Source organism: Aedes albopictus, chromosome 2, assembly GCF_035046485.1.
Source record: "Aedes albopictus strain Foshan chromosome 2, AalbF5, whole genome shotgun sequence".
NCBI lineage: Eukaryota > Metazoa > Arthropoda > Insecta > Diptera > Culicidae > Aedes > Aedes albopictus.
This window is the reverse complement of record NC_085137.1, coordinates 407027307-407041897: the sequence shown is the minus strand read 5'-3', so window position 1 is coordinate 407041897 and position 14591 is coordinate 407027307. Positions and strand designations below refer to the sequence as shown.

The window sequence follows — 14591 nt, the reverse complement described above, 5'->3', positions numbered from 1 at the left end:
TGTGTAAAGTTGATTTCGGTCAATGATTTTTAAGAAGCCATTTTGCGATGACACGCTAAGGGGCCTTAACGGCGGTTCGTGTATATTGATCCATTGTCAAATCATATCACCAACCATAGGTGACTTCCGGACTGACAATATTCCTTACCCTACTAACAAAAAATCCTTCCTGAGACAAACGTGGAGATGCAGCGATTCGCGGTCTTTATAACAACGTTTGTCTTACTAACATTCCCTCCCATCCTCGATGACCGTAAGGACGTGGCCGGCGCCGTTATTGACCCTATTAAAGTTGAGAGCTCTCGAACTGTGTACATTGAGAATAGTAAGCTAGTCCCAAGCCCTATTCATTGGTTCCTTGTGCAATTTCGATTGCTCTAGTCAATCACGGAGGACGGAGGAGCAACTACGAATTGTGCGGGCATCTATGCTCATGCTCATGCTCATGCTCATCGAGATAGATTCCCTTCAAATTTCCAGATGATTCTCAGCTCAACTTCCATCTCCCGCGAATCTACACGTCATCGATTAGCGCTTCTTCAACTTCAAACTTCAACACCATCGGATTCATCTGAATTAGCAATATCTTTTCCTTTATAGTACCCACGAGCTCTCAGTTTGTTCTAGTAGATTTCCCCTGATATTTCGCTCGCTGTCCTACCTTGCTACCGAAAACAACCCAAATTTATCATCACTCGTATCGATCGAATCTGGCTTCGGATCCGATCGTCTTTGTATCTGATTTAAGATCCATCTGCTACTGCTGGATGGAAAAATCAACAATGCATCGCCTCTTTACTTTAAATACCATTCTGAGCGTATGAAGTTCACGATGCATTAGTGGAGTATATGGTTAACACGTAGAAATTCAACGCAGGAACATTGAGGACATTGGCCGGAATCTGGATCAAGTAGCAAAAAGATGAACGTCGATGAGAAAGTAGAAGTAGAAAAGCAAGACAAAAATAGGTGTTTTTTCTTTTTTTTTTTAGTTACATCTGACATTCTTCTCGCCAGAGACTCGGTACGGGAAGCCGCTTATCAGCCGAATAATACGCCAAAAGTGGCTTTTGAGCATCCCTATTAGAGGATATAGTTCCAATCAGCTTTGTTGAACAAGTACTATACTCGACTACAGAACCGACTTAATGCCATTTTTACGGCTTAATGGTTACTTGGGAAGTAACCTTGGGAGAAAACCTTCTTTAGAGCCTGTTGCCACTGAAAAGCTGTTGAAGTGCCTCTATACCGCTTATATCAGTGCTTAGTGGTTACCTTGGTACAGTTGCCTGTAAGAGACCTATCTGTATTCAATCTGAATCATGGAATAGTCGTACAGTTTTGCAATTCCTAATGAAATTGCTTTACGTATTTAGGTTTTCAACTGAACGCTAAATTCAAAAACTTGCATAAATTTGGATAAAAGTTTTTCCAAACAATATGACATTTACGATGTAAATCTGAAGGTTTTTTTTTGTTTAAATTTTGGTCAAAACATAAAAAACGATTAATTTTTCATCTATTTAAGGACAAACGTCTTGTAATCCCGCTTCAACAGTGCATCAGAACTTCAAACGCGCAAATCTCAAGAAGCTCAAACATCAGTGCCAAAGTCGGCCATTGTGGGATTCTAACAAGTCAAATTATTTAAGGACTAATTTGTCAAAATTTTGAGAGATTGCAGCATTGGGAAAGCTTATTTAAAAAAAAGATATCAGAATTATGTAACTACGGAGACTTAGGGGGCTGCTCCGCAGCCACAGTGGCTCCCAATTACTCCCGGTTTCAAGCTCAGTAGCATGAGACCCCTCGAGCTGGGTCTCAGGGCCGGCATGCTACTCGGTAATCGGAGGGGCTTCGCGGACAAAGTATGAAAACCAAAGAAGATTCACATTTCTAACATTTTTTATTGGTTCCTAGGGTGTCGTGTGGGTGTTGTTCTGGATTATAAAGTGTAAATTTGTTAAGTGTGGCCTAATCTAATTCGTACCGGTACATACCGCTGCTTTGGGTGGTTGTGGGTGCGATGGCCGTCACAGTGTCTTGGATCCTATTGTGCGGCCGGAACTCTCGCCGGAATGGCGAACGATAGCGGATTTTCGACCCGGTACTTGGCCGACGGGACCAGCAGGCATTGCTGGATGGTGTTCTGGTGACAGGCGTCTCCCTTCCTTGACGAAATCGGCACGGCCCAGGACGAGACCGGAACGACCGTGCCGAGAAGGGTCCCTCCTTGGCGATTAAGGCCAACGGCCTGAGGGAATCGTCCTGAATGGGACGATGGTGGTTCCTTTGCTGTTAGGCTCGGAAGCCATCTTGACTTCCGAGCCGCCGTGTGTGACCGTTTTATATAAACGGATATGAGGTCCTGATGGGGATTGGAATGGGACCGTCAGGGTGGTCTATTTATTAACTCTGGACCTATTTACCTGAACGGAGGCAGATTGACATCCCACATCCGTCCCCTAAGGGGGGGGGGTTATTGAATATTGTACTGCACTTTACTAAATAGTCTCAACACACGGACGCCTGTTACTATCCTGGCTAATCTACTGAAATTCAGGATGGCTGCGCCCATGAGCACTCATATTATGGCCTATTCCCTCTCAAGCCATAGAGACTGCCATCTAAGCACCCTTTTGTACCAGCTCTCAAAAACCTTTCAGCAACGTTATCTAGTTAACAGCGGTACGGTTTCTCGCTATAGGGTGGGGCCTACTGTATTATTATAATTAAAAACGTGAATTTTCTCAACGACAAACACTCATACCAACGAAAATCTAAAAATTGGAACCAACCGGTTACACTATCCACTTACCCCGATAAAAAAATGTAAAAGCACGAAGTGATTTGCATTTTTTTTTTGTTTACCAAATCACCCTCGGCTCAAACGGTATTGTGGAAGTGTAACAAACAATACCAACAATAAAAACAAACAATAAATATTTACACTAATCGCGCGGTATCATAATAATACTATACACTACAATACATACAAATTAAAATAATAAATAACTACAAGAATAAAATAATAAATTAAAACGTGCACTACCAAAACATTCTATCAATAATAAATAACGAAAATAGTCCCGAAACATGGGCAAACAAACATATATACATTTTTACAAAACTCGCAGCAAAACAATTTTACAACCCTATTTACAATATATACATTTAGATCGTATTCGATCTTTCGCTTCAGTGTACCCCTTGCAAAGGCGGGATTCACCGGCGGGCAAAATGTCACATTGATCGATGAATCGATCGACGATCGATCATCGGTGACAGATCGCGAAACGTCACTCTTCGGGAAACGATCAGACGTCAAACATATCGGCATGATCAATGTTTTTGTTTACAGTGATCTTGGCGATATGTTGAACGGTTTTAGTTCGATTTTCATTGAAAATGGGCCAAATTTTCAATGAAACAATAGGGTAAGTAATCAATGAATTAAAACATAACGAATCTAATTCGATTATGTATTTCTTCTAGGTGTGTTGGTGTCGGCGGTGGGAAACATCCCAAAGAGGGTTGGGTGTTTTGCTGCCAGAGCAAAATCTTCATGGCGAAGATTTGCCTGCAGTAAACCCTGTAAATCCCGAGAAATCCGTGCGAGCCATCTTGCATGATGCAAGATGCACTGCAGGTGAGTAAATTACGATGATTAAAGTGCACATAACTAATCAATTAAAAACGCAATCGATCACAACCAGTGATCGCAAAAGTGACTCACGGGTCAACAATGGTTGACTAGTGGGGGTTTGGTTACCAGTCTGACCATAATGAGTGCTGGTTTAACTCCCCAGTTCCTGCAACAGAAACTTTTGATTGTGATACGTTGATCCACAATCCAATAAAGTGGAAAGTTGTCGTTATTCACAAATTTTCTACGAAAATTTTATGACACCTTTCCCACTAATAATGTTTCTCTTTATTTCTCTTTGCAGAACGATACCCTCAACGATTTCCCAGCAGGCGTAGGGACCTCAGCGGTGGAATTATGGGTGGAATTTGCGCACTGAGCTCCGAGGACCTAAACGGATGACTCCTCGCCAGCTCATGCATTCCGCTCCCGGCTTCCTGCCTGGTCCATTACTAGGCTGTTCCGGAAATACATTGTGTATGTTCTCATTGAGAAAAATAAAGACATTTTCATGGTTTTACGCGCCACAAGACCCTTCTGGTCTGGGCAAAATTGAGTAATAGAATTTGTTGAAGAAATTTACCAATCTGTCTCTGTCAATTAGTGACAGGTAAGTATGAGTGTGCTGCTTTTCCTTAAATTTTTTAAATATCACAGGTAAGTTTGATTTTGGTAAGTATTATCACAGGTGTGTATAGTAAGTATAGTCGTATTATAATTTTAAAAATTGTCAAATTTTGGACGATCACGGCAAATTAAAACTTTGAATCGAGAAGATTTAGGTAAATAGTCCTCTCGTTCAGGACCTCTTTTTTTTTTAAATCATTCATGCTTTTAAAAATCCTAATCGGGTTCGCTTCCAGTGTGCGGTTTTAGGCATTCGTGCTAAGCACGGATCCCTGCCACCTCCCGTTGGAAAATCCTTAGATTTTCATACTAACCGATCCTCCGATTACCTTTCACGAAATTTACGTTGGGGGCGCCAATTGTAACTACGGAGACTTATGGGGCTGCTCCGTAGCCACAGTGGCTCCCAATTACTCCCGGGACAAGCTCAGTAGCATGATACCCCTCGAGCTGGGTCTCAGGGCCGGCATGCTACTCGGTAATCGGAGGGGCTTCGCGGACTACGTATGAAAACCAAAGAAGATTCACATTCTTAAAGCATTTATTGAAATCCTTTCTGTGGAGTGTGGGTGTGGGTTGGACATTTTTGGTGTGGCGTGTAAGCGAGAGTAGTACGGAATAAACGTTTTGTGGTACTCACTGCTGCTACTGGTTTATCGTCGCTTTGGCCCACACGGCTGCTCCTGCACTACCGTGTGGCCGGGATTTCGCCGCCGGGGCAGCTCGGGATCGGTGCAATGGCCGGTTTGGGCCGGTACTCGGCCGACGGGACCAGCAGGCGTTGCTGGGTGGTGTCGGGCGATCAGGCGTCTTCCCTCGTGGACACGATCGGCCGGCCGTGGCATGGCCACCTTGGACGGCCGAGAGGGGAACTCCTCCTTGACACTTAAGGCCCATGGCCTGAGGAGATCGTCCGGGCTCGGACGATTGCGGTTCCTTTGCTGTTAGGCTCGGAAGCCATCTTGACTTCCGAGCCGCCGTGTGTGACCGTTTTATATAAACGGATATGAGGTCCTGATGGGGATTGGAATGGGACCGTCAGGGTGGTCTATTTATTAACTCTGGACCTATTTACCTGAACGGAGGCAGATTGACATCCCACATCCGTCCCCTAAGGGGGGGGGGGTTATTGAATATTGTACTGCACTTTACTAAATAGTCTCAACACACGGACGCCTGTTACTATCCTGGCTAATCTACTGAAATTCAGGATGGCTGCGCCCATGAGCACTCATATTATGGCCTATTCCCTCTCAAGCCATAGAGACTGCCATCTAAGCACCCTTTTGTACCAGCTCTCAAAAACCTTTCAGCAACGTTATCTAGTTAACAGCGGTACGGTTTCTCGCTATAGGGTGGGGCCTACTGTATTATTATAATTAAAAACGTGAATTTTCTCAACGACAAACACTCATACCAACGAAAATCTAAAAATTGGAACCAACCGGTTACAATTATTTATTATTTATCCTGAATATTTTCAACAACAATAATACAAAAAATATAATTGAAAACAAATAAAAATTAGGTTATTTTAATGAACAAGGCAGTTGCGTAATTGAAAAAATACGGATAACACACAGGATTTAAAAAAAATGTAAATGTATTTCTCCAAAATGTTGTTTTTGGGTGCCCACTTTATAGGGGTTTGCCGCGGGCCTCCCGAAGTCTAAATCCGGCACTGGTCCTTTAGAAGCTACACCGTCATACATCGCGTCCTCCACACGGAGAAACTCATGAACCTAAATTTGAGTATTTTTAAACTTACTTTTGAGTTTTGACGCGAGTCAAAAATGCAACTGCACGCGCTCCCATTTCACCTTCATCAGGTTGTGAATCATATCCAAACGTGATGCCAGAAACTAATAAATAGTGTATTTTTTGTTCCAGTCCTTAGGAGAACTTACTCATGGGTTAGAAAATCTCATTACTAGCTGTATTGCCAATCGTTTACATAGACAGCACAATGCATCCGGAAGCGTCCATGTAGAGTATTGTGAGACGACTGACGTAATATCCCGTGGTGAGGTTCCAGCACTCAAACTTATGTCTGTTCAACTGTGTTCGATTGAAATAATACTAAATTCTTTATTCACAGATTGGGTGGAATTGCTGTTTCTAAGCACATGTGCAGGCATCATTGGACTGACAGTGTATTCATCATTGATGAAGGATAGGGAAAATTCTGAAGATTCTACTCGTACGTGATAAATGTAACATTATTCAAAGTATGATCACTAGAATTTTATGTTTTTTTTAATGTTTCAGAAGGCGAACTGGTACAGGCCTTTTCCATACAACGATCTTGGAAAAACTTCTGGCATCTTCCGACCAGCAAAACCCACCAGGACTTCCGATACATCGAAGGTGTTCGAGTTCTGACCTGTCTAACGATCGTGTTCATGCACACCCGCTATGAACCACTCATGCTGCCAACCTCCGATCCTGAAGGTCTACAGCTATCAGTCTTGGGAAGATTGGGAAACATCATGACCCCAACAGTTGTACAGGTGTTCTTCACCATGAGCGGCCTACTGATGGCGGTAAACTTCTTGCCGGAAGCGAATAGGCAGTCGAACTTCGAGTGGAGATTCCTAAAGAACAAGGTGATAAACCGTCTGATCCGATTTTTGCCGGTTTATGTGCTGTGGATGCTGTTCACCGCCTCGGTGTACGGGAAACTTAGTAGCGGTCCAATGGCCTATCATACGCTGAAGGCCCACAGCCTACCGTGCCGTAACCATTGGTGGACCAATGTGCTATTCGTGAATAACCTTCCAATCCTTGATGACTTCTGCATGATTCATGCGTGGTACTTGGGAGCCGACATGCAGATGTTTGTAGCCGCTCTAGGATTGCTAACATTGATGTGGTGGTAATTACCTAGTTGGATTCTCAAAGTAAACCATCTTGAACTAATTGACTCTTTGAACCATCAGGTTCCCTAATGCTGTTCATAGGATATTGGCGATCGCAACTTTGGGAACTGTCATCATTCTGATATCAGTGTCTTATCATTACGCATTGGACCCGATATTCCGATTTGGACTCAAGTATATCTATCATTCTTCATCGTAAATAGACTCGGCAATTTCCTAGCTAAAAAGCTGTTTTCATTACAGTCAGATACTGAGTGGACTTATGATGTTTAGATGGTTACGTTTGCTGTACATGCCAGGTTATACGAATCTCGGTTCATATCTCAGTGGAATCATAGCTGGATATGCGTATGTTTCCATCACCAACGGCGGATACGATTTCCGTGACACTAAAGTATGTACAAAAAGCATCATCTCAAAACACAAAATTACAAAATTCCTCCCACCATTTTCAGATCTACAAAATCATTAGAGCTCTATCCACCTCTCTAGCAATAGCCGTGCCTCTGACATCTCTGGCTTTCATCAACGTGTCCTACGACCTTCAGCCTTCCATCTGGATGGCACTGGCAACCGTGATCGCTCGATCTTACGTTCCATTTTTCGTCTCGGTCCGCTTTATAGAGGAGATCGCACGTCCTGCTGGCCGCCTACGAACACTACTCAGCAAATCCGCATTCTGCTTTCTGGGAAAGCTGTGCTACATTGTCTACATCGTTCACTACAGCATCATCAAGATCCTGTACAGCCGAGACGATCCAAATGGGACAGTAGATGATGTCCGGAATATAGAAAGATTCGTGGTTGCCACAGTGATGTCATTTGCTGTGGCATTCGTAATTTATCTGCTAGTGGAACAACCCATGGGAATGTTCCTAAAGGCAAAACTTATTAGGATACGAAAGACAGATAAGATGCAATAAAGTGTAATGTAACTCTCTATAACCTTGCAGTACTATGGTCTGTCCATCCATGTTAATCAGAGACACTGTTATTTATTTATTTATTTATTTATTGTTTTTTTTTTTTTCGTTTGACATTCAATCTATATACAACTTAAACCGCTATTTTATGCAAGTTTCAGCACCCACCAGCTGACGAACGAGAACACGGCCCACGACTGATTGATTTCTCCGCCACCAAGAACATGGCCATAGCACTTACTTCTACATTCAATCACCAATCAATCGCCTTTACTTCAATATTTAATATCTAGATAGGGTGACGATGGGTATTATCGGCAGGTTTGTTCTCTTCGTCATGGGGAGTTTTTGTGGGCCGAATTGGCTGAAATTTGGGCATATAACTCAGCTAGGTTGGGAAGGATTTGAGGCCAACTCTGAGACCTACAGGTTTCAAAAAACCTCCCAAGACGAAGAGAACAAAACTGCCGAGAATACGTAAGTTCCCCTATGTCGAAATGACAATTTCAGCACTGGTTATGATAGACGGGAACACTTTCGAGGTTGTGGAGGACTTCGTCTACCTCGTATGGTTCGGCAGACAACAACGTTAGACGGGAAATACGAAGGCGCTCGAAGGCGTATCAGCAGTGGAAGTCTGCCCTACTATGGGCTCCACAAGAACCTACGGCCGAAAAGATTCAGCCCCGCACTGAGTGTTCCATGTACAAAATGCTGACAAGATCGGTGGTTTTATCTAAGCAACTTTTTAATGCCTTGCATAAAAAGAGGAAAAGGGGCGTTTTGAAGGGGGAGAGTACAAGGAGGTCTCAGGAAAAGCGCAGTAGGCGTTGCACCGTGCAGAGCTGTTTTGAACTGGTCGCCACCGTTTTGCCTTTCTCGTGCACTAAGATGTACCGAAAGGCTGTATGTTCACTACAAAAACAATTATTGGTTAGATCCCCCTGTTGTAACGGGGCGGAAGCCCGGGCCGACACGGCAAGACAAACTAAAACGCGAAACGCGGACTTTACTTTCGAACGAGTTTTAAACACGTTCGTACTTTTTACTCGTATATTTATTAATGACAGTTTGGTACAAAGTTCTTATGTGTTTGAAGGTATGGTGTTTTTACAATGCCAAGGTTTTGTAATTGTAGGTACAACGCACGATACGTTCCGCTCTGTTTGTTTCGTTTCTGCAAATACTGTTAAGAGTTCGTCAAAATAACGGTGTTATGTATGATTTTTGACGTAGGACTACGTCTCTGTTTTCTATACCCGGTGTCATTTCAAAATTTATGAAACCAAGAGCGTTACGTTTGAGTGAAAGATTTCAAACGCTCACAGTATCTTTCCCACTGAACGAAATAATAAACAAATCCCGTTATCTGAGAGATGAAACTCCCACGCTCAATTTGCAATATTCGGTGAACCTAAAAATCATTGATAAATAGTTGAAAAGTTGTTTCAAACTTTGAAATTCAAAGTTAGACATTGAAATCGCTGAAATCTATAAATATGGGTAGCGGACAAATTTTCTCGTTCAGTCTACCAACGCTCTCTGATTGGTGCGCATCGTGGGGGCAACTACGATGCAGGAAGGAATGGGATCATGCGAGAGCTGTTCGTCAGTTCCATTTCGACCACCGTCGAGGTGACACCTCGAGCTGGGCAGCGGCACATCGTCTCAGCGACGACACTCGGCTATCGTGCTGGTAACACCGGGAATCTCATTCACGGCAGCAAGCGGCGGGCCAGTTTTCGATGACGTCTAGCGTTGAGCGCGGAGAAAACCAACACGAATTGCGTGGCTTTGTAAATTCATCAAAATCGTCCATTATGCAAACGGTCCTTTTCAGGACCATCGAAAATGATTTCTCAAGAGTTAATTGGAGAAATTTCCACCCTTTTCAGGACCATCGAAAATGATTTCTCAAGAGTTAATTGGAGAAATTTCCACCCTCGATCACCCCTTTTCAGGACCGTCGAAAATGATTTCTCAAAAGTTAATTGGAGATATTTCCACCCTCGATCAAGAAAGGTGTAGTGCAAAGCAAGGACAGAGCATCGTTGCTCAGCAAGAGTGAATCCGGTCATTAATCGCATCCACGGCAGCAAGCGGCGGGGCATTTTCAGGTGGCACTGAGAAAACCAACACGCATTGCGTGACATGGTGGATTCATGCCATTTCGTTCCTAAAATCGTCAATTAATCAAACGGCCTTATTTAAAAGGTCTAATTTCATCATTGAAAATCGGTGAGAATATTCCATTTTCCACTTTACCATCCATTACACACTAATAGTCCAATAATTCACTCTATTTAAAATAGATTGTGTTGTTTCTTGCTGCATATGAATGTATCGGTGGTAGCACAATCGATCATATTCGGCATTGTGGTTAGTCTACATGATCCTCTAAATCCAAATCAATTAATTTCTAGTTGTGAATCAATATTTTTTAATATTTGTTCATTGATTGCTTATCAATGCTTCCACTTTTCATAGGGTAGTTATCACTTGAGTTTGCCTAATGAGATCACAGTCATGTTTTTCAAATTAATGAAACATATTCATCTAATTTCATTTGTCTCGAGTTGGAGAAAAATCAATAACTAAAATCTTAAATGGGTTATCGTCACAAAAATGAAGGCAGAATTATGCAAACATACATGTATGAATAAATGATTTGAATTTTGAACTTTATTACTAAGGCTGACACAAACTTCGATTTTCTCTTATATCACCACGCCCCCTCGGAAAATCATGGTCGAAATTTTGAATTTTGAGGGGGAACACAAATAAATTATTTGTGAAATTTTAAAAGTTCAAGGCAAAATTAAAGTCACTTAGAAAATTTCTTGACAAATCCGATGAGTTTGACGATGTTGCCTAATTGTTTGGATATTTTTTCATCAAACACATTTATTATTTAAGCAATATCAAGAAAAAGTTATTTATCCATTAATTCAAAAATCTTCGGAATGTTTTATGTAATTTATGGATATCATAGTATTCACACTTCAATTTTGATCTGGCTGTTTCCAGAAAGAAATATTTGATCATTGCAGGATCAATACTTGATATAATTTGCTCTATTTTTGCGTTCTGTCTTATTGTTTACAAGTTATAAACGAGGAGGATTCAGGTAAATCTATAATTTTCCTTTTATATTTCAGTTTTAAAATCGAACACCCAACAAGGATCAAATTGGGAAAGGAACCAGGCATCAACCAAAAATATTTTGTGCACCTGAACGTCGACCAAACTTTTCCATTGAACTTTACCCTTACATCCAAATTCCCGTGCCGCCTAGGCCTGAAAGAATGTAGAGGTCTCTATATACTTTCATAGGTGTCCAACTAATCTTCCTTTCCCTTCCCTCAGCTGTCGCAAGGACGTGGCCAGGACAGCACTCGACCGTTGGAGGATTGCGTCAATCTTCTCTAAGAGTTAGAGATTAGTCCCAAATTTTGGTTCTTTGGTAACAGACAGGAAGGATGCAACCCTCATAACAGCGATCCTGGGCTGTACCACCTACGAATTTGTGCGACTTGCTTAAGGACATCAAGAAATCCAATTGTAATTTTGCATGCAAACTTTAGAGGCACAAATCTGACGAACGAAGCATCGAACCAAGCCGCACTTGTTAATCCTGGCTTTGTTCACTTGCATAAAGAGGCAGATTTTCCAAATCGAGAGCATTTGTTTACGATTTTTCAAGATTGGTGCTCTTGAAAACGTGAGTAGGGGACCAAGTCGGCCATTGTGGCAGCCATGTTCGTATTCTCTGAAGTTTCTCCTTAAGTAAATTCTGATCAAAAATAAATAACTGCACCCATAGCTAAATCTTCGTATACATGTAGATAAGGTAACAATTCACTTGTTTTATGGTAGAAACACTCCAACACTCGTAAACGTCTTATTTGCTGCTGATTCGAAATTAGAGGAATTTCACCAACTTATTTCAATTTCAATGATATTATGGTTATTTTGGAGCAATATAAATGGTACTTTTGAAAAATAGACCCATGACTTGTTCCTTTACATTTATGCATTGAAAGTTTAACATGAAAGTCAACGGTTTCGGCAAAACCAGGGGTGTCCATTTCGCCCCGGGTGTCCATTATGCCCCTAATCCCCCTACCTCAAATTATAGGGCAAAAATTAGATTTTGGGCTCTTTTGATTGCAATCCATAAGGCATGGACAAATTTTTTTAAAGCAATCAAATGGTAAATTAAACAACATCTAAATTAATGACCCATACAAAATATTTCGTTTTAGAAAATCGAATTTATATTATTGCTGGCAACACTGATCATACAGATTCAAATATAGCTGTATATCTCAGATATGATGTGAGATAGGCAATTTGAATGTTCGACAATGTGCACTCTAACCTTAAGTCGCAGACAGACGTTCAAGCTTGACTCAGCAGCATGTGTAAAAACATGGCCGCCACAAATTGCCAAGTGGCAATCGGCAACCAGATGGCGTTAGTGGTGTTCCCATTCAATCGCTGTCGTTCGAAAACCAACTGTCAATGCGATCATCTCTGAGCTGGATGGCGGAGCAGGAGTGCACGTGCTTCACGCTTCAAATATTTACACATTGTTTGTTCCAGATGAGCGACAATTACTAAATATCTAATAGGGGGATTAGGCATAATGGACACCCGGGGCGAAATGGACACCCTTGTTTTTGCCGAAACCGTTGCCTTTAATGTAAAACTTTCAATGCATAAGTGTAAAGGAACAAGTAATTGTTCTATTTATCAAAGGTACCATTTATATTCCTTCAAAATAACCAAAATATCATTGAAATTGAAATATGTTTTTTATATGGTGGATTTCTTATAATTTCGAAGCAGCAGCAAATAAGGTATTACGAGTGATTGAATGTGTCCACCATACAAACAAGTGAATTGTTAGCTAATCTACATGTATACGTAGATTTAGCAATGGATGAAGTATTCTATTTTTGATCAGAACACACTTAAAATATCAATTTCAATGTAGTAGTCTATTCGGGGCAAAATGAACACTGGCAATTATTAATGGATGTAAGCGCCTTGCATACTGTTAGGCGTTTTAGAGAGTTTGAAAAAAATCAATCCGATTATTTTAGCCTAAAATTTATTTGATTAACTTTGAAGTTATGTAAACTCGTCTAAGATGGTGTATTATATCTGTGGTATTGATGTCCGTTGGCAAATTACTTAACTGGTCGATATTCTCAAAGATACAGCATAAAATATGCAGGGGTGTCCATTATGCCCCGATGGGTGTCCATGTCCATTTCGCCCCGTACCTTTCCTGCCAGCCCTAAAAAAACACACGGTTTTCAATTCATTATTTCTTCACAATAATGACATTCTACCAGCTGTAAATGATTGAAATACGTAGGAAACAAGTTAAAGTTGTAAGCAAACTAATAACATGTTAAGTTTTTGTCTGTTATTCAGGCCTAACATACTCATTTGCTAAGGGTGTCCATTATGCCCCTAATACCCCTATATTTTGCATAAATTAGCTATAGGTTCTTTTAAACAATTTAACAAATGATTAAAACTATTTTGTATAGGGGTTATTCTCGCTGAGGCCGGCCCACTATTTACACCTTGTCTTCAAAAATGTTTAAGGTGCCAATTTTCTGAAAGCCCTCGCTAAAAAAGTAAGAAAAATGCGTTTGGTTACTCAAATTGATGGACCCCCGTTAGTTTGAGCCACAACAATTTTTGAAGACCCCTCGATTTTGGTCAAATAGTGGCTCACTTAAACCGTTATAACTCGAAAGTTTCTCCATAAACCATCTCAAAACGAATTGTTGTTGAAAAGAGGAAGGATAGAGCTACTATTTACAATTATAAAAAGTTGGGTCGGCCATATTGATTTTGGCCGCCATCTTGGATTTTTATACCAAAACATTTTTTTCACCATGATGGCAACCACCGATTTTCAAAATTTTTTGCATCAATTGAAGGCTGAGACATTTATTCATAACATATCAAAAAATTAGAGATGTCTTTTTCTTCTTTCAAAAGTTATCTACCGTTTTGTAATTCATGCCACTTTTGCGCACTGAGCCCTGTGCCGGCCGTTTGCACAAATGCAGCGTTATTTCGCAGTGTTTTCGAACACAAATTTAAATTCTGAATCCACTAATGGAAAGCTGAAGGTTTAAGTTTTCCAAAACACTATAAAAGCTATGAAAACAATGCCCGCATCATTGAGAAACAGTCCAAAACGGAAACGAACCTCCGATTTGGCCAAATTTTGCGGCACGCGCCTTTGTGTATACATGCAGGCGTAAACTCGGAAGCTGTTGCATGTCGTTGCTGGAGCGCATGGAAATGTATGTAGAAAACGTGTCTTAATTTACAAAACTGCAGATAACTTTTGGTAGGGAAAAACTACATCCCTAATTTTTTGATTTATTATGTATAAATGCCTCAGCTTTCAATTGATACAAACATTTTGAAAATCGATGGTTGACACGAAACACACCATAAGTTAATAATAAATTGTGAAAAAAG

At 41.0% G+C, this 14591-nt stretch overlaps 1 protein-coding gene and 1 long non-coding RNA gene across 5 annotated transcripts in view; both read left to right on the top strand.

Moving 5' to 3' along the window:
• The window catches only part of LOC109413678 (regulator of hypoxia-inducible factor 1), a 28011-nt gene extending 19875 nt beyond the window's left edge, over positions 1-8136 (top strand). The window contains exons 3-8 of one of the 4 annotated variants that reach the window (XM_062853373.1): positions 6164-6293; positions 6372-6473; positions 6545-7148; positions 7213-7326; positions 7396-7546; positions 7608-8136. In XM_062853373.1, coding sequence (XP_062709357.1) covers positions 6164-6293; positions 6372-6473; positions 6545-7148; positions 7213-7326; positions 7396-7546; positions 7608-8075 — 1569 coding nt within the window. In that variant the 3' untranslated portion in view covers positions 8076-8136. Of the gene's footprint in view, positions 1-6163; positions 6297-6371; positions 6474-6541; positions 7149-7212; positions 7327-7395; positions 7547-7607 lie in introns of all 4 variants that reach the window. The other 3 variants (XM_029876587.2, XM_062853372.1, XM_029876586.2) reach the window with 3 other exon arrangements.
• Positions 2492-4248, top strand: LOC109402839 (uncharacterized). The gene is made up of 3 exons (XR_009997965.1): positions 2492-3437; positions 3496-3649; positions 3951-4248. It is a non-coding gene; the product is annotated as an uncharacterized LOC109402839 (long non-coding RNA).
• Positions 8137-14591: the final 6455 nt, after the last annotated feature.